Here is a 20000-nt window from a genome sequence, read left to right on the forward strand (position 1 = left end):
GACTTATTTGTCGGATACCCGTTCCCAACACCCTTGAGTATTTCCTCTGTATGTCGGTTACAGAAACTAGTTTGCCAGAATTGAGAAACCTATTAATTTGTTTCAGTAAAAATTGAAATGGCAATTTAAAAACTTGAACTATCTTGAGTTTCGAAGGAAAGGATTCCTTGGTTGTTGAGTGTTTGCCAGATTTGTTCGAAAATATCCCTACTAGGTGGAAGTACGGTAGGTGTTTATTCAATCGCATTTCAAACCCTCTGGAAAAAAAAGCTCTTTATATACTCTTTATGTACCCCCCTCCCTTTCAGAAATTTGCCTCTTTCAGACCCCCCTACCCCTCGGAATTTCCGTGACCCTCCCTGGGGGGGGGGGGGGGGGTATGGATATTTTCTGGAACCACACTGGACAAATTATGTAACAGACTTAAGAATTATCAAAATTTAGCTTTAAGTTCTAGAGGTCTGCACCGATAACAATGTTGCAATGTACAATTATTCCTGGTGGATGAACAAAAGAAGCTAATGAGAGATCTTTTTTCCGTCCACCAACTTGGCGTCGATGACGTAGCGTGAAAACCACATATATGAAGAGTTTGTTTATTTGTTATTGTATTTTGTTTGAGCATGTTGAAGTTTTGGCAGCTATTTAGCTGATGTGGACGTCCTATACCCACCCATCCATACACTCACAAAGGACAGCCACAACACCAGAAACTTCATAACCTACTCTTCTTGAATAGTGTTTGGGTTCATTAACATCCTACAGGGAACTTATGAACATGAAAGATATTTGTGAGACGGGGTCTACGGTTTATAGTCCTCATCCGAGAAAGTCTAACCATTTGCACGTGTAATTACAAAGGCAGCATTTTCTCCTCAGTTATTTAAAGACCCTGAACTATCTCCTCCCACATGGCAGTCAACCAACTGAGCCACTGATCAGTGTGCAGTGAATCAGTTGGTTGATTATTATTATGCAATATTTCAATGTCTTTCAATATTAAATCTCTTCCAGCATTGGCTACTTATGGTACACCTGGGAAGCTTGTTGTGGAAACAAGGTGATTTTAGATTAAGAGGTTTCCTGCCTTTAACATGAAGTTAAGGTGACATAACCCTTGTAATGATGACAATATCTTCTGCTTTGAAAGAGTTCAGTCTGGTACCATAATGTTGTTACATGTTAAAAAGGCCTTTTATACCATTAATCACAAGATTCTTTTGAGTAAGGTAGAATAATGTGGTATCACTTCCTGATGAGATTGACTATGGTAATCTTTATCAACATATATGACCAAAATTAACGCTCACTCTTTCTCATTGTCTTAATTGTACTAAACACCTGTAGTTAAATCTATAAGTAGAGATATTGTAGAGTAGATTATTATGTGATTATTTCTTTTAATATTTTTTAATGTACTTCTTAAATTGTCATTTAGAGTTTAAATTGAGTATCTGTAACCACAAGCCTCTTGTGAAAATTAGCTTAGTTGACGGGCTGGCAAGCGCGTTTTGAAGTTTTACCTTATTCTCTGTTTTTAGACCAGTCACAATTTTAGATGATTTGTTGTGTTTGATATTACTTATTTGTTATTTAAAGCGGTTTTCAAATGAGTGTTGTAAAACCAAAACCAAAGTAAGTAGTTTGGCCAATCAAAAAGGACGGAGACGAATCCAGTAAACCAATCAAAACTCGATGTAATTACACGTAGCCGACACAAAGCGTGGGAAAATGTGCACACGTGAGCCACAATTGGTTTTGGTTTCACTTCTGATTGGTTGAACAAGTGGCACGAGAACTTTGAACCAATCACTGAGTGAAGTAATGCAAAACCAAAGTAATTCACTAATTACTTTCGACACTCAATTGAAAACCACTCTTAGACTATTATTCTCATGAATACCAGTAACAATTTAATGTTCAATAGGCACGATAAATAATATTTTCTGAGCGAATTGTTATTAAACTTTGGTTAAATTCTTTTCCTACAGCATCATTGGTCTTTTAATTGGAACTCTTATTGCAATGAATGTTATCATTGGGGACCTCGTCCCTTCAATATTTCACAATTTAAGTGGTGTTGAGGTAAGAAACTTACTTAAGAAAACTGGAAGAGAATGGCTAAAAATGATGATGCAATTAAAAGTTGATCCCAGCTGAAGTTTTCCCAAGAACCAATTCATGCTGTGATCATGGGTTTTCATTCTGGTGACCAATACTTTTTATCTCGATGCTCTTGGTGTTTTTTGAGAAGGTTTGTGGATGACCACAGTGTCTTAAACCTGTAAATGGTTTGAAACTAGGAGTCACATAATAAATAAATTAAGGTGGCTGGAACCAGTTTCACTACTTTTCTTGACCTTCTTATTATAGGGGTTATAACTACAATATTAAAGTTTTAAAAATTCATGGGAGCCAATAGGCCATTTTACAGTTTTTTGCTCAGCAACCTAGCCTATGAATGGCTGCAAGACTGCCAGTGACCTTGCATTGATACAGCCCCCACTGCTTTTATCATGTAAATTGTGTTGTTGTAATTCTAATTAGTCCATATTAACATTACAAAAGCACGGAGGTTTGTATCAAAACAGGGTCACTGGCAGCCTCGCTTCCATTCTTAGGCCAGGTAACTTAGCTACAACTGTAAAATGGTCTATTCAGAGTTACCTTAAATAGCCGACAGTTTTATCTCAGATTGCTTAGAATTACTGTTCTACAATAAAAATGGGGGTCACCAAGTTCATTTTGAAATATAGGCAAGTAAAGACAAAATGTAGGGTGTCTTTGGAGAGCTTTCATTTTGCCATGGTAACCTATTATGTCACAATAGTGAGCGCATTTTGTTAAGCAATAATAATTATTGGTGTTTCATGTGGTACCGTAACATTATTGTTACATGATACAGTATAGTAGTTACACGTATAATCCTTCTAATAAGAAGGTCATGTAAAAGTGGTGAAACTGGTTCCAGCCACCTAAAATGAAGTATGATCGTCTGTCGGGTGAGTGTATAGTCCTGAGAAGGGCTTTTATGATGACATTGATTGAGGTTTCAACAACCTGAGCAGAAGTCATCTTCAGAGAGAAGGAAGATGACTTCTGCTTAGGTTGTGGAAATGTCTGTCATCCTAAACAGTCCTTTTCAGGACTACACTCACCTGGACAATCATACTTTGCTTAATTAGTGTCTTAAACTGTCACCAAAGGGTCTAAAACATCAAGTAATATCAGGAATGGTCATTGATGCTACAGTCAATCGATGAGGAACAAGTCTTACTGTGATAACAGGGCTTCATTTTTCCATCTAAATCTTTCCGAGAAGACTGTATAAAGTCTTGTAATTTGAATTGAAGGAACACTTTTTTCTTAGTTCGTTTGATGGTGAGATTGGCTGTTTTGTACCTGCCCCAAATTGACCTATTTTGAAACAAGTTGACTTGGGTTAAAACAAAATGATGTAGTTTGGTTGCAAATAAACCTAAGGAACAAAATGACTTGCAACATATCCACTGGATAGAGATACATGTATCCACACCTGAACAATCAAGGCCAAGACTTATTACTTGCTGAGGTACTGAAGGGCAGTTAACAAAGTGTAGCTTTTTATATATATTTGGGTACTTATTTTGTTTTGACAGGTGTCATGGACTGTAAGGGCAGTTCTCATGACAATCCTAGCATTTGGTGTTGGTTTGCCTTTATCACTGATGAGAAATCTTCACAGTTTGGCTTCCTTCAGTTTTCTTTCCTTGATCTTTTACATGGGATTTGTTTTGCAGGTAAATTTAGCTTTTAATAATTGACAAGAAGCATCTTTTTGTAGATTGTTGTACATAGTGTACAAACATGTTCAAAGTTCTGAGAAAGGTTCTTTAATATGGGGGCGGGGTCTCAAAATAATGTAATTCTGTGTCCTCTAATTTTGTAATGCATTGAAGATCACTTCTCCATTTTGTCCATAACCCGCGCTTCAATTATTTCATAATAATTATTATCAACTCTTCTTAATTATTATAAACTTTTCTTTACTGTCTATGATGCAGATATTTTTCAGTGCATTACCAGGTATTCTGGAAGGGTCTTGGGTCTACGATCTGAATTATTGGCGGCCAGAGAACCTGCTTCACTCTCTTCCCATCTTTGCTTTAGCTTTTTCCTGTCAGAGGTAGGTTATGGCACACTGCATAGACGTAGCTTACCAGAAAATTGTATGTATCTACATGTAAGTGGTAAGCTGTGGAGGAAATTGGAATTTTAAGTCTGTATCTTGTTACTATTATTATCTGTGTGGCACTCTTGCTTGACTGTCTACCTACCTACATATGCCAATTTCTTTTTTCTTTTATTAATTTTTTTTTGTGATTTGGATTTTGTGGTAGATACCTAACAATAATTATTGCTCCATATCATTTTAATAATGCTTAGTTTATTAACCTCAACTGCAGCACAAACATTGTGCACAACAAGAAATTTTGATGTAAAGACCAAATTGGAAACTGAAAAACATCAACTCATGAACCCATTCAGCCATAAAGCATCCCCTCGCCCCCCTTCCTTGACAAGTAAGTATTATCTGGCGGTAACATGGTTCCAAAAAATTAAATTCTCCATTTTTTTCGAGACGAGATATGCAATGTACTGGCACGAAAAAATTTCTTATATGCACAATAATAATTTCCTCAAAAAATTCCGACCCACAAACTTTCACTTGCCAGTCAGATAAGTGAAGGATATGGGCTAGTGGGTGTAGTGTCGCGAGTAAAGTTACTTCAAGTTGTGGCCCACCTGATCCGATGTCTCGTGTTTTGCCTCCAAGTGCCCCTTGGCAAGACTGCAGTGCAGATTTATTAGGACCCCTACCTACAGGAGAGAGTATTTTGGTGGTGGTTGATTATTACAGCAGATTTCTGGAAGTTGCTATTTTGAAGTCTACTACAAGCGTCAAGATCATAGAGGCAATCACTCCTATGTTTGCCAGATTTGGTGTACCGTTTTCCCTGAGGACAGATGATGGTCCCCAGTTTGTGTCCGAAGAGTTTGAGTCATTTCTACAAGTACATGGAGTTGAGCATCGCAGGACGACACCACTGTGGCCTCAAGCAAATGGCGAGGTTGAACGCCAGAACCGTTCATTGCTCAAGTCTCTTCAGATTGCTAATTTAGAAGGGAAAAATTGGCGAACCGAGTTGGTCACTTGGCTGACGGCGTACCGATCCACTGCGCAAGCAACCACAGGTGTCACACCCTTCTACCTGATGTTTGGTTGGGAGATGAGGACGAAGTTACCGGAGTTAAGAAGAGAAGCCGTAGAAGTGCCGAGAGAAGAAGTTCGAGATCACGATTGGTCGAATAAGTTGAAGGGCAAAGCCTATGCCGATGCACGTAGAGGTGCAACGCCTAAGTCCATACGGATCGGCGACACTGTGTTACTGAAGGCGGAAAAATCTAATAAGCTTTCGACTAACTTCCGTCCGAGTCCTTTCAAAGTGGTTCAGAAGACTGGAACAGAGGTTAAAGTCAGGAACGAGGCTGGAGAGGAATTTAAGAGGAATACTGCGTTCGTAAAGAAGTACAATGAGAAAGATAATGTATCCAGACCAAACGGGAAAGAAAACTGTTCGCCAGAGGAAGTTGGAGAGGGGGAAAAAGTTGTCGTGTCACCGATGACAGGAGTATCCGGAACCAGCCCAGTGCCTCTTCAGAGTTCGCCGGAAAAAGGAGGAGAAACTGAAATCCAAATGCGGACAGCAAGTCCATTGATAAGTCAACAAACTGTGCGTAGGTCAACGCGAATTGTCAAGAAGCCTGTGCGCTTCGGAGACTTTGTGTTATCGCTAAGGAGTTAAGAGAGTCTTAAAAGATTCAGATACTTTGTTTTTGACACTTAAGGCGTTGAGAGTTTTGTTTTGTCGGAGGAACATTTGAAGCGTGACTGCCATAGTGTGTTAATTAATTACCGGTAGTTTTTCCTTAATTTTTGTCTGTAGAAAAGGAGGGAATGTAGTGTCGCGAGTAATTCTGCACGTGTGGAATGTATCGGAGCCAATCGTGTTACATCTATTGTTCGCGCTATTTATATAAAGCAGCGGGAATTTCTGGGTGTGTGAAAACCAACGGTCAATCTGTGTGTATTAAAGCGAGTGTTTTTGATGAACTGCATCTCTACAGTGGGCGAGCTTTTCTTTGTATGCTGCGGTAGACGTAGTAAAATCCATTGCCATCAGGAGGGAAAGGATTATAAAATAAAATTTTAGGATAGTATGTGCACTCTCATTGGTCAATAGCTGTGTTTAGATAAGAGCATGGAACATGGCTGTGACATCACATGAATTTTGATTGGTTTTTTTTTGTCATACGCGTGTTTTGATTGAGTGGTAGGAAATATGAGCCTGTTTCAAAGAATTCTGTTTCATTCAAGAAGTAAAACAACCAGCATTTTCCCTCATTTGTTGAATTATAAAAGCAATAGAGGACTTTTTCCGTCTTTCCATAGCCTCATCTAAACACTCCGGGGAGTTGGGAAACACAGAAAACGTCCTCTATTGCTTAAATATTCTTGAAATTCTCAGCAAATGATCTTTAAGTTCAACTAGGCCTATAGCCTTTTTCATTGCTATGGTAAGTGTCAAACATACAGTTGATAGCATACCACCCACCACTGTGCTTCACATTTAGGTATGTGAGGGTTGTGCAGACAGTAACGTATCATAGATGTTTGTTTTTCTCTTTCACCGCAGTCAGCTTTTTGCATTGTATGAAACCCTGCCTGAGCCGTCAGTCAAGAAGATGGAAGGTGTTATTCATACAGGAATTAATATAGTTGCTGCAGTTTACTTTTTAGTAAGTTAGTAAAGTCCTTCATAGATAATAATAATTATTATAATTGTTTTGATGTACAAAATTATGGCACATAGCCAATGTTTAACTTGACTGTGCATGCATGCATGTATCTGTAGTTAGGATTTCTTAAAGTTCAAGTTTTCTTGTAATTTTAAGGACAAAATGTCCAGAAGGGATTGGCGCTTGAAATATCAATAATTATTACTGTAGTTTTATGATGCAATGTATACATTGTATATATGTGTGTGTATACAACTGTATGTACTATGCGATGCAGTGAGGCATTGTTCTTTCCTTTCAGGTTGGATTCTTTGGTTATATTTGTTTTTACAGTATTGGAGTCCAAGGTGACATGTTGAACAATTATGGAAACACAATGGGCTCACTCTTTATTAAATTTGGTGAGATAATCATTGCTTATGAAATTATTTTTGACTAGTGTGCCTTCTACTTTGAGCTTAACTTTCCATTTCAAGAATTAATCTTGAGTCACTTTTCATATGCTTTTGATAGTGGGAAAATTATCAATGATTCATTATTCAAGCCGATTTAAATTTATCGTTTCTTATTACCTTTGCCACAGTCAACTTTGCACAAATATGTGCATGCACAGAAATGAGCAATGTGCCTGCAGAAATGAGTGGCAGCCATATTTGCTTGACTGTACAAATAGCAAACCATTGTAGATGTAACTCCATTACGAATTGATTTTAAGTACCGTAAAAGTCCATGTATAAGCCACACCTTATTTCTCAAAATTCAAATCAAAAATTGGGGGTGTGGCTTATCTACGGAAACACTTGAGGTTGGAGTTTTCTAAGGCCTAATTAATATTCATGAAACTTCTCAAGATGGCACTGAATAAAGACTAAAGGAAAGCACAGATCATTGCCTTTTTCATGAGCGGTGGCTCCTAGCCATTTGCATCTTGAAGCGTTCACACTTTACTGGAACTGAACACCAATCTACAGGCACTCCATTCCACCACAAAGTTGTTTGCTATGGTCACTTTGACGCATATCTTTCTGCCACGTGCGAGGAAATGCCAGGATATTTTTGAATACTCACCAGGCAAATGGCGGCCCATTTCATTGTGATGCCGAGACCCCTCTCCACATTTCTAAGCTTGGCTACTAAGCACTCATCTGTATCGTTTCAATCGCCTTCAAATATTCAACTTCATGGAGCTTCTTGAACAAAATAATCGCATCGAGAGAGCATCTTAAGTTTTTTTAATACTAAACTCACAAGATAAAGGTATGACTAGTGAATTTTGCTGTATAAAGACTTAATTGATATGAGAGCTCGTAGCAACCACCGTGTCATTGTTTTGAAACCGCATTTGTTTGTCCTTTTGGTTTACTAATAGAACTTCATTGCAACTTCAAATTTGTTATTTCCATTTCTTTTTTGAAATTTGAGCTTCTAAATTGGGGGTGCGGCTTATCTATGGGTGCGGCTTATACATGGACTTTTAACCCTTTCACTCCCGTGGGGTTCCCCATTGGCGAGTAAAATCGTCTGGCGTTAGACAGAGTAAAATCTGTAAGTGTCACTCTTGGGAGTGAAAGGGTTAAGGTACTTTATATTCAACCTGAGTAAACATTTCTTATAATTTTTACAGTCGTGTTTTTGAGTGAATCTTAGCTGTTGTTAACCCTTTCACTCCCGTGGGGTTCCCCATTGACGAGTAAAATCGTCTGGCGTTAGACAGAGTAAAATCTATAAGTGTCACTCTTGGGAGTGAAAGGGTTAATGGGGACATAGTTTTTGAGTGAATCTAGCTGTTGTTAACCCTTTCACTCCCGTGGGGTTCCCCATTGACGAGTAAAATCGTCTGGCGTTAGACAGAGTAAAATCTATAAATGTCAAGTGCTCTTGGGAGTAAAAAGCATGGCTTCTGATTGGATGCAGAAAAAAATTAAAGATTACGCGGAAATTTTTGGCTATATTATTATGCGGAAACATGCGTCGATTATGCGGAAATTACACCGGATTATGCGGAAATTTAAACAAGTTATAAAACTAATAATTAGGCCCGTCCAATATATTTACATGCTTACGATAAATCCGTAATCGAAATTGCAACCAATACAATCGCATTTGTGACTGAATTTTTGCTCTTTGTGATTAAAATACATGGAGGAGTCACCAGTTTGCGCCCAGCTTTCACCGTTGTTGAAATAAAAGGGTTGGCAGTTGGGATTTTGCCGCAACTTTGGGTAAAATAAATAAAGCGATAAAAAATTATTTTGTTTCTCATCATGAATTTTGTTTCAATTAAGAGATAATGGAGCAAAATTGTAATACCTTTGCAGCGGGATCCATTCCCTCGATCATTGACTTAGGGTGCGTTTGATTCACCGTATTCCAGAATAAGAATATGTGAAGTGATGAATTCAAAACGGTATTTCTGGCGTTTTGAAGCAACAAGGATAATAAAGATATGTTTAAAATAGCATTTTAGCAGGTGTTTGACATTTTTAATGTGAATCTCCGTAAAAACGAAGGATTTCTAAAATCCCATGTAATCCTGTTCCGGAATACGGTCAATCGAACGCGCCCTTAGTTTCTTATCAGTCACGTCATTTGCTGTGTCTCATCCAATGGAAAGCATTGTAGGAACAAAAACTAGTGTCCAGGCTCATTGGCGAAAAAATGCACGGAACTGCTAACAATCTTTCTTACGAGCTTTCATCTTGCGAACGAAATGGTGTGTTTTCTTCAACGTTCAGGAAAATAAGCGTTTCAAAACAGTCAATTTCTTCGGCTTTTATGTTTTTGCTTTTATGTTAAGGAGCTGCTTTATCACTAATATCCGGTATTTCTTCTGTTTTTTGCGGAAAATATCGGAATTATGCGGAAGATGCGGATTTCAGTGAATTATGCAGATCCGCATCGCCGCATCCTGTCAGATGCCATGTGGGGACATAGTTTTTGAGTGAATCTAGCTGTTGTTAACCCTTTCACTCCCGTGGGGTTCCCCATTGACGAGTAAAATCGTCTGGCGCTAGACAGAGTAAAATCTATATTAAATGTCTCTCTTTGGAGTGAAAGGGTTAAGGTACTTTATATTCAACCTGAGTAAACATTTCTTATAATTTTTACAGTCGTGTTTGTTAGGGTAAAATTATGTACTTTAAATGTTTGAACATCTCTGGGTGCATGCAAGGAAGTCAGGGTGGCTTAGTGGTTATCTATTGGGCCTCCCACCACTGCGAGCGGGGGTTCAATTCTGGCCTCGGCCAGCATGTGGGCTGAGTTTCAGTCGATCTCAACCTGACTCGAGGGTTTTTCTCCGGGTACTCCGGGTTTTTCTCCGGGTACTCCGGGTACTCCGGTTTTCCTCCCTCATCAAAATCGACTCACAGCTAATTAACATGTAGCTGTGATGCTGTGCTCCGACATCAAAATATGGACTGTATAGCGGCAGCCAGAGGCGCCTTTGTATGCTTTCAGCCCGATGTCGTGCGCCGCACCCTTCGCAATTCAGTCCTCGACTGCAAGTAAGAGTAATTAGCGCTAGCAATATTTATATAAGGGAGCCTGAATTCTGTACTTCTGTACAGTTATGCTTTTCACCGTAATCAGGGATTGCGTTAACTCAGAAATCATGCATTTTTACGCAAAAAGTTTCCATAACAATATGCACTTTCAAAATCTTAATGCATCCCGGCACACTGGATGCTTTCTCAAAGAACTAAACCTCTTTGACAAACAAACTAACACTGCATGCCGAAAAGTTGAGAACAATCACCATTGAATTTAGCAGAGTAGGAGACTGGAAACAACTACAAGCATGCATGCCTTGTTCGCCATTTTGTGTTACGGGACAAAAGCAAACACATGAGTTTTGCCGTAGTTTGACATCAAAGAGATGACAAAGGAAACTTATAAGTGATTTGCAAGGATTTTTCAAAGGCCAGAAAGAAAAAGAGCAAATGAATCTTTAAAGAGCAGCTTCATTGCAGGACCTTCGGCCTTATTGATGACACTGCTCTGCCCATCTACATTGTGTTAAGTTAAAGTTGTGAGACAAAAACAACAATATTAAGGACAAGGTACATGTAACATTGAGGTCAAAATATTTCATTCGCCACTAGTCTTTTTTTGTGAACTTTTTCTTTAGGAGGGCACTGAAAATATCGGAAACCACTAAAAATGCCAGGTACCCCTATTTGGAAAGACATGTGGGTCCCAGGACCCAAAATGAAAAATTCAAATGTCATCCCTGGTAATGAATGTTATGTGTTGTTTTATCATAGGCTTTGTTATGTCAGTTATAGTAAGCTTTCCCTTGATGGTGTATCCCTTACGAGCAAGTTTACATTCCCTCATATTTCAGGAGGTTGGTTCTCTTCCTTTGTGATTTTACATGTGATCAATAATTATTTATCTAGGTTAGCAAAATAGAGTGGTTTTCAATTGAGTGTTGAAAGTAATTAGCGAATTACTTTGGTTTTGCATTACTTCACTCAGTGATTGGTTCAAAGTTCTCGCACCATTTTTTTTGACCAATCAGAAGTGAAACCAAAACCAATCGTGGCTCGCGCGTGCACATTTTCCCGCCTTTTGTGTCGGCTACGTGTAATTACTTTGAGTTTTGATTGGTTTACTGGATTGTCTCCGTCCTTTTTGATTGGCCAAAGTAATTACTTTGGTTTTGGTTTTACAACACTCATTTGAAAACTGCTCTAATAATAATAATAATTTAATTATTATTTTGTAGTTTGTTTGACCTCTGACTATCATCTTTGCATCTGGAGAATGGAAAGTGCAGGTTAGGGTTACAGGCCTTTTTTTTATCCAGAACTGAAACAACCCAAACCTTTGATTACAAAAAATGCTAACCTTAGCCTTAACCATTGTCTAAAGCATAGTTTTAAGGCATAATGTTATCATTACGATAACCATAGTTAAGGTTTGGGAGGTTTCAGCTATGGTCAAACAATGACCTGCACCCTCCATCTTTGCATCTTTAAATCAAGGAAAATACTGGACCATCGGAAAGCCTTTGATCTTATAGATCACCGCATCCTTATTTTACGTATCCAACGAGGGGTAGCTCGCTGGATGTGCGATTTTCTTATCAATAGAGAGCAGTGGATCAAGCTATCAAGGGACTGTTTCTTGGAGTGGGGACACGTTCCTTCAGTTGTTCCCCAAGGCACAAATGATAATGATAAATTACCTAAACCCTCCAAGGGTTTCCATCTGGAAGTATGTCGACGATATGGCCTTGGCTGAAGTAGTCCCAAAGGGCACTACCAGTACTTTTCAGGAAGCTATTGCCGAAGGAGAACGTTGGTCAATGACGAACAAACTACAGTTGAATGCTGAGAAGTGTAAATAATTAATCATAGACTTCAAAGTCGCTAGGAGTGAATTTGACTCTATTGTAATCAATACAAGAGAACTTTGTTTAGTACATCGAGATGTACAAATGAGGGTACTCTCAATTATTTCACCTGGAAACACTTAAAACAAGAATCTAGAGATATTTAACATGAACTGAACTCTGTAGAAAATTTTTCAATGGTGTTCCAGAATATTTTAAACCAGTTCAATCTGCAACAGATTTTTTATGTCGGCCAGATTTTTTTCAAAGCCGCCGCCAAAAATTCGGGCCGACAAGTTGCACCGTGTAAACCGGCCTTAAAACAGTCAGTAAGATTTGTGTGGAATGTTTCTGTCATCAAAGTAAATAATCATTATACCTCTGTGGGAGTGGGTAATAATATGTCTAAATTATTGTTAACTTTCCTTGCAGTGTTAATTATTATTGTTGTATCAACAGTCAAGCAACTCTGACAATCTACCAGGAGGTACAGGATTCATTCCACATGACAGATTTACATACATGACTGTGGGCATCATCTCTGCAACTCTATTGCTTGGAATTTTATTTCCACAAAGTAAGAAACATGTTTTAGAAACTCTTTTTCCAGAGGTTTTGCTGTAAGGAGGTGATTGCATAAACCAAAACTAATACAAGAATCTATTGTTTATCAATTTTTTTAATCTTTGCTCCACCCAACTCAACTTGTAACTAGTATTGTAAACATTGTTGTTGTTTATTTGTTTTGGGATATTAATCTGACTTAGATCTCCAGTCAATGTGGAAGTGATAAGAAAATAAGCTTAAACCTGCAGGAGTTACTCCTGCTGCTGAATGCAATGATAAGAAAGTGTTCGCACTTACCTGGCTGCAGACATTACAACAGTTTTTCTCTTGCGATTGCAATTATAATCTCAGACCGGCATTGTCAGGTGGCATTCACAGTTATCAACAGACCACTCTTAAACGTTTCTATAGTGTCTAATAGCAGGCATCATTTACAGGGTTGAATGCAAAGACTGCCATTTTTCCTACATTGGTGAGAGCAAACAGTGCTGGGCTTTGAGGAGAGTGGAACATGATCCCGCGCGTGCCGCAACTAAAGAGTCGGCAATCCGACAACATTCCGAAAGTACCACGCTCGACATCCATCCACGCTACAGCGAAATTCTTGAAAGGAATGAAACTAATTACAAGCGCAGAAATTTTCTGGAGTCTTTACACTCAAAGATTGTTAAGAACTCTGTGAATGAAAGAATGGAGTTCCCAAGGGTATAATTATGTGCCACTGTTAAGATCTCTTGGGAACCAAAATATGAAGCAGTGATTTTGAATTTTAGATTCATTGTCCCCCGAAGAAGAACCAGAGATACGGTTCGAAAATTTGGGAAACTTTTTTAAGTTTACAGTAGATCAGTTTTAAGCCCCTTTTTTAGCAATTTTATAAAGTTGTGAACACTGATCGCCAAAAGAGCAACTTGTTATAATGGTTTTGTTAGCATCCATAGCTGTCAGCTATTACACAACTCCTTGTCTCCTGGAATGGTGCTGGAATAAATGATAATCCTGATGTTAACCCTTTAAGCCACGATGGTGCCCTCATAATTACAAGTAAAATTATCTGGCATTACAGTAAAATTTTCAAGTGTCACTGTTGAAAGTGAAAGGGTTAATTATGCTACTTCGTTTTGTAGTTGAATTTGTACTAGCATTGACTGGAGCCACCATGGGAGCCATGATAGCATTCATCTTTCCTTCCAACATTTATCTTCATATTGTATCAGAGCAGACAAACTCAAGGCCTATTGCTAAGGTACGATTATGTTGTGAATATTTACATCTGGTAATTTTGACATGAGTTTGTAACAGCTTCTTTAGATTCTTGTAAAAATTCATTCTGAGCTCGAGACTCAGCCAACATAAGCAAGCCTCTTGATTAATTCACTTTTGACTTCCAGGATGAATATCGGTATCTTTTGTTGCTTTTAAAAAGTTCATTAAGAGCTGAAATAACATTTCTGGTCAAAACTGGTTACAGCGGTATCTCACCCAATCAACGATTTGCCGTTTCTGGACTGACGTTCAGTTGTCATGTTTTCTTAAAACTGTTGGTCTTTTTGGCTATTTTGGCATTGTTTGTCCATTCACTGCAGATAGATTTCCAGAAATACAGTCAAGTAATTAGATGTGCGCTGATTTCAATAAGCATCGACACAAAGTGTCCCCTTGCTCTTTCCCCCAACTCCAACATCACTCATGTCGCTCATACAGAAACAGCTGCATTTACCCTAAGCTAAAAATAATGCTAACCTGTAATTTAGACTGACCTTATTGTTGGATACCGTACGTACATGTAGCAAATGCTTACATGTAGACTTAATGGGACACTCCATTGGGTATGCATCTAATAAGGTACATGTACGTGCATTTCTGGACATAATTATTGTTTTGCTGTTGGTCCCTTTTGAGCAGACTGCTGAATGTCAGCTACCATGCAAGCAGAGTCTCTTTCGATCTTCCTAGATAAGTCAGGAAGAGTAGTAGCCACAAAACGAAAACAAACAGTCGGGATGTTTTCCAACAACTCTGGCAAACACACGACAATCAAGGAATCATTTCATTGGAAACTCAAGAGAGTCCATACTCTTAAAAAACCATTTCATTTTTTTAACTGAAAAAGTTATAGGTTTCTTTCAGACTAGTTTCTGTAACCAACACGTGGGAAAAACTCATGGGAATTCTAACAGTTAGAATTGCCACGGTGTTGTAAATTTCAAAATAATGATGGCGCGTGGCGATTGATCATTTGCAAAAATTAAAAAAAACAGGTTTGACAAGTCGAAACTGGACTGACTCATCCAATTCTTCGGATGAGCGGCAAATCAAAGAATGTGGAGGCAGTGAGCAGAGTCTACTTTCCTCTTCCCGACTTATCTAGGAAGATCCAAAGACACTCTGCTCGCAGGGGAACTGTCAGCCACCTTTTCAATGATTATAGTTGAGAGATCAGATGTGTTATAATGCCAGACAAGGCCATCAGTTCTTTGCAAGTTATCATGTCTGAAAGCTACTACCCAGATTTTGCACATGTATGCATGTAATAATTTTATCTTGCATCAAGTCATAAATTAAATTATGTTAAGCTAGATTAAATTTCTTTGTGAATTGCAAATTTACTGGAGCAAAATTGTCTAGCCTTACAGTTAGACAGAGTAAAATACTAAGTATGGCCGATTCAGGCCGGCTTGGGAGTCAAAGCCTGAGGTTAAACAATGAAAACCTGCCCATAGGTTCAGATTGCACTTGGTATAGGCCCTAGCAAAGAACCAAACAACTGAGAATATTGGTTTAATAGGCGTGGAACACTTTTTAAAAAGGAATACTTACAGTGATTGGATAGATGTGTTATCTTATTACTGAGATTTGCATATTATTGGTATAATGAAATAGCTTTCTGGGTTTTATAGTCAGCGCATGTCAACTGTAGCTTTCTGGTGGAGAAAGTTAAATCTAAATGATATTGTCTGTGTTTTTTTTTTTTTTTCAGCTTGTTCTGGTGTTAGGTTTGGTTTGTTTTGTAACCGGCACCTACACTGTCCTGATGAATGACAAAAGTATGGAGCCTGGCCATCAGGTTGATATCCACCCACCCGGTATTGATCCTATTCAACCTGTGGCTGTACATGACTTCATTGAGAAACAAGGGTTTATCCATGATGCTAATCAACAAGAAAACCACACAAACCTTCTGATCAATGGTGGAGCAGTTGATGTAGATGTTGCAAAGGTGATTTTCTCTTTAAATACACAACCATAAGACTGATTCACTTCAGGTACACGAACAGTCTTAATGTGAACTTGAACTTTTCAAAGCTAAGAGCACCTCTTCCTTTAACATGGGGGCAGGGATAGCGCAGTGGTGAGAGCACTCACCTTCCACCAGTGTGCTTGGGTTTGATTCCCAGAATCAGCATCATATATGCCAGGTTCAGCTGCTTAGCAGTACTTGTAAAATGGCAATTTAGTTTGCTTCTGTCCTTACAGTTAAGGTTCTCTTATCTTAAAGTTATTTTCTTTCTATAATTATTCAAGAAAACAAAACACACAAAGCTGTTACACTCCTGTTAGTGGTCGCAACCTGCCCAATAGACACTGCACTCATTTTTTATTTTATTTTATTTTATTTTTTTTTTGGGGGGGGGGGGAGGGGGTTGGAGACATTGTGTGGAGATTCTTTAACTCACTGACTCCTAACCCATCCTATCAAGGAGTAAAATCGTGTGGTGGTAGACAGAGTAAAATTTGTTAAGTTTCAAGGGGTTAAATATAATTTTAACAAGTTTAGCATCACAAATTTTTTTACGGTTTTAGATTGGCTTGGAGGGAGACCATGCACTTAAAGTTGATGGGAAACTTGGAGTTGAAAACTTAAAACCAGTTGAAGCAAAGCCCTTACAAATAGACGATGCTGCAAATGAAGGGTTAAAATTAAAAGCAGATGAACCTGCTGAACCAGTGGAGGGCAAAGAGAAGAGGCAAGAGCCACCAGTTCCACATGCACCTCCTGACAAAAACGAGCAGGATGCACCTGATGAGCATCACAAAGAAGATGAACAATCAAAAGACAAACGTCAGCTTATGAGCAACGGAGAGGAGCCTGACAAATCATCAGATCATCATGAGGTTTCGCTATTGAATGAAGGCAAGGTAGATGAAATGACTGCTAACAGGAATGCTGTTGATGCTAATCAAGTCAAAGTTTCTGAGCAAGAAATCAATGAAGAACTAAAGAAGCTGGAGCAAAAGGATAAGGTTCATTAGTAATATTATAACTCTCAAGCAATACTTAGGGAAGTAATTAATAGTTAATGAGATCTTTGTTAAATACATCCCTGTTAGGGCTGAACATTGAAGAAAGCTACTCACGGGAAAGATAGGCAGACCTATCTACTCCTTATGAAAGGAATGCTTCACTGTAGCAATTCAACCTTACTGGACTTTTTTTCCTTGTTTTGCTCTCCCACTGACACAAGACCACAGTTTAACCCTAAAAGAAATACAGAGCCTGATGGCCAAAGCTGGATATATTAAATTTTATTGTTAATTGTCTTCTTTGTGCGTTAACGTAGCCCATTGACTCCCGAAAGGGCCCCCACCCAGAGTAAAATCTATAGTTTCTCTACTAGCAATCAATGCATTTAACCCTTTCAGCCCCGTGAGGTTCCCCATTGACGTGTAAAATCGTCTGGCGTTAGGCAGAGTAAAATCTATAAGTGGCACTATTGGGAGTTAAAGGGTTAAGTGGATGTAGAGGTTGATAACCCATTGACTCCTAAACCAACCCCAAATGACAAGTAAAATCATCCGGTGTTACAATGTAGCTTAAGTAAAATCTATAAAGTCACACTCCTATTAAGTCAATGGGTTAATTGCTAACAAAATAATCCTCAATTTTACAGTAATAATTATCAGCTACTAGATGTTATCACTAAATCCAAGAGAATGTTGATATTAAGTAAATATTATTAAGATTTACACTCATGCTGTTCCATGCTAATAATTTGCCATTTGCCATCTCATCATTCTGATTATTTGCATCATCATCAGCAGGAGGCAGGAGTAGCAGCACTTTTTCATCCTCACTGCTGTGATGTAACTTAAAATGTGACAAGGAAACCAAAACTACTGTGAATCGATCTATCTTGAATGAAAACTACCAACAGTAATTTAAGTCAGCAATTTCAGTCTGTCAGTAGCTTAAAGGTACAATGTATAACTTTGAGTTTTATTAATCAGTTAACCATTCTTAACATCTTTTTGGTGATAACTTTATGACAATGAATTGTATCATTCATCCAGTTGAGAGTAAACGAAAACGAAAAAAATTCACTTACTGGAAAATTATAGACAAACGATTGACGTTTGGGCCATATCACACGGCCTTCATCAGGAATCTGCCAAGTCAGCTTGGGTCACGCAAGTGTCACGTGATAGCTGACTCGGCACATCCCGAAACACACGGTCCCAAGTGTGCGATAGCACGAACCGTAGCCCCCCTTTCTTGTTAAGAGAAGGGCCCTCTATCCTCTCCCAAACAGCTTCTTTAATGCCACGTCTGACCCAGTTTTCTTCCTTGTCCAGGATCTTGACATCACTTAGATAAAACGAGTGCCCCGAGCTTCTTAAATGGTTATAGATGGCAGAATTCTGTGCCTCGATGGTACTAGGCCTTTTATACTGTCCCATTCTCGAGCCCACCGTCTGCTTGGTCTCTCCAACGTAGGTTTCACTGCAGTTCTCCGAACCGCACCTTATCCCGTATATCACATGGGAGATCTTATCTTTACGGGGCTTGTCCTTGACATTTACCAACTTCTGCCTTAAGGTGTTACATGGCTTGAAAGTGGTAGAAAAACCGAAGGATCTGAAGACTGACTTCATAGCATCACTTGGGATCGTACGTTACGGGACGTGCCGAGTCAGCTATCACGTGACACTTGCGTGACCCAAGCTGACTCGGCAGATTCCAGATGAAGGCCGTGTGATATGGCCGAAACTTCGATCGTTCATCTATAATTTTCCAGTAAGTGAATTATTTTCGTTTTCATCTTTTTGGTGACTTTACCATTTTATAACTTTTACTGCATAAACATGGAACATTACCCTTTCAATCAAAGTAGCCCATAAAATGTTATGTAATGTAATTTTTATCTTCCTTTTGTTGGGAGTTTGAGAGTCGATGTCAATGTTGAATGACTTCAGCATTTTCATACAGCTGTACAATCACAATAATGCTGCTCTTAGCTGGAAGTACTTCATTTTAAGGGAAGTGTTGCATTATCTTCTATCATTGTTACATGTATTAGATGAATATAACCTTATTGCCTTTCAATATTAAGAACAGAAAATTATAATATTATAAGTAGTTTACCTGCTTATATATTAATTTACATGTATGTAATTTCGTTTGTGATCTCTGAACAGATTTATATGTAGACTAACTCTTGTAAAAGTGTCTAACTCATAAAATTATTTAATTATTAAGTCCTTTTAGTGGTTTTCGTAGTTCTAGGGATTTGTATCATTTGATACAGTATTATTAAAACTATAACATGAAATAAACTACTTTAAAACAGAAAATTATTGCCTTGCACTTTTTGAATTACTGGTACCTTGCACATAGTTCTCTATTGAGTTTTAACTGATGTCAACATTTTGCACCAGCAGTCCCTCATAATGTGCCTTTTTATTTGGAAGGTTCTTTTATAGTAATTACCATCACAATTGCCACAATTGGCTTTGATGAAAAGATTCTTAAAGAAATGAGATGGGTTAACGTATCTGTGTTCTTGATTAACCTTTGCGTAAGCTTTGGCCATCAATCTCTCATATTCTTATATATTATGTACATGTACACACATACTGTCTGAGCTGCTTTAATCGTATTAGTTTATAAAACACATGAAGAAAAAACTTAGTACTTTTGTGTCCAGTATACGTCTGTCATCACAGGATTTAAGCCAACTTTTTTTTCGTTGGGATACATTAAAAACCCTCATCTAGGATTTGCTTAAATTCAAGCTTTAACAGGTTCTTAATTTTGGGTACTGGTAGTTACTGACACTTAATCTTAAATCAGGATCCTAAAATTAATGGGTCCTTAATTCTTAAAAGATTTCATTACTGTTGACCAAACAGTAATTTGCTACATGTACAAGCATGGATGTGGCCCTTCCATAGCATACAATAATTATTGTTTATCAGCACTACTTGCTTCAACCTTCATCCTGCATAAGTATACTTTAAAACCCAACATATAGAA

At 38.2% G+C, this 20000-nt stretch overlaps 1 protein-coding gene across 2 annotated transcripts in view; it reads left to right on the forward strand.

The window, feature by feature from the left end:
* LOC137970600 (solute carrier family 38 member 10-like) overlaps positions 1–20000 on the forward strand; it is a 27255-nt gene that overhangs the window by 3255 nt on the left and 4000 nt on the right. For both annotated transcript variants that reach the window (XM_068817122.1, XM_068817121.1), the window contains exons 3-13: positions 1015–1060; positions 1992–2085; positions 3639–3779; positions 4044–4165; positions 6738–6840; positions 7142–7241; positions 11106–11188; positions 12638–12755; positions 13873–13991; positions 15726–15965; positions 16550–16990. In XM_068817122.1, the coding sequence (XP_068673223.1) occupies positions 1015–1060; positions 1992–2085; positions 3639–3779; positions 4044–4165; positions 6738–6840; positions 7142–7241; positions 11106–11188; positions 12638–12755; positions 13873–13991; positions 15726–15965; positions 16550–16990 (1607 nt within the window). The remainder of the gene's footprint in view (positions 1–1014; positions 1061–1991; positions 2086–3638; positions 3780–4043; positions 4166–6737; positions 6841–7141; positions 7242–11105; positions 11189–12637; positions 12756–13872; positions 13992–15725; positions 15966–16549; positions 16991–20000) is intronic.

The sequence above is a fragment of the Montipora foliosa genome, chromosome 9 (assembly GCF_036669935.1).
Source record: "Montipora foliosa isolate CH-2021 chromosome 9, ASM3666993v2, whole genome shotgun sequence".
Taxonomy (NCBI): domain Eukaryota; kingdom Metazoa; phylum Cnidaria; class Anthozoa; order Scleractinia; family Acroporidae; genus Montipora; species Montipora foliosa.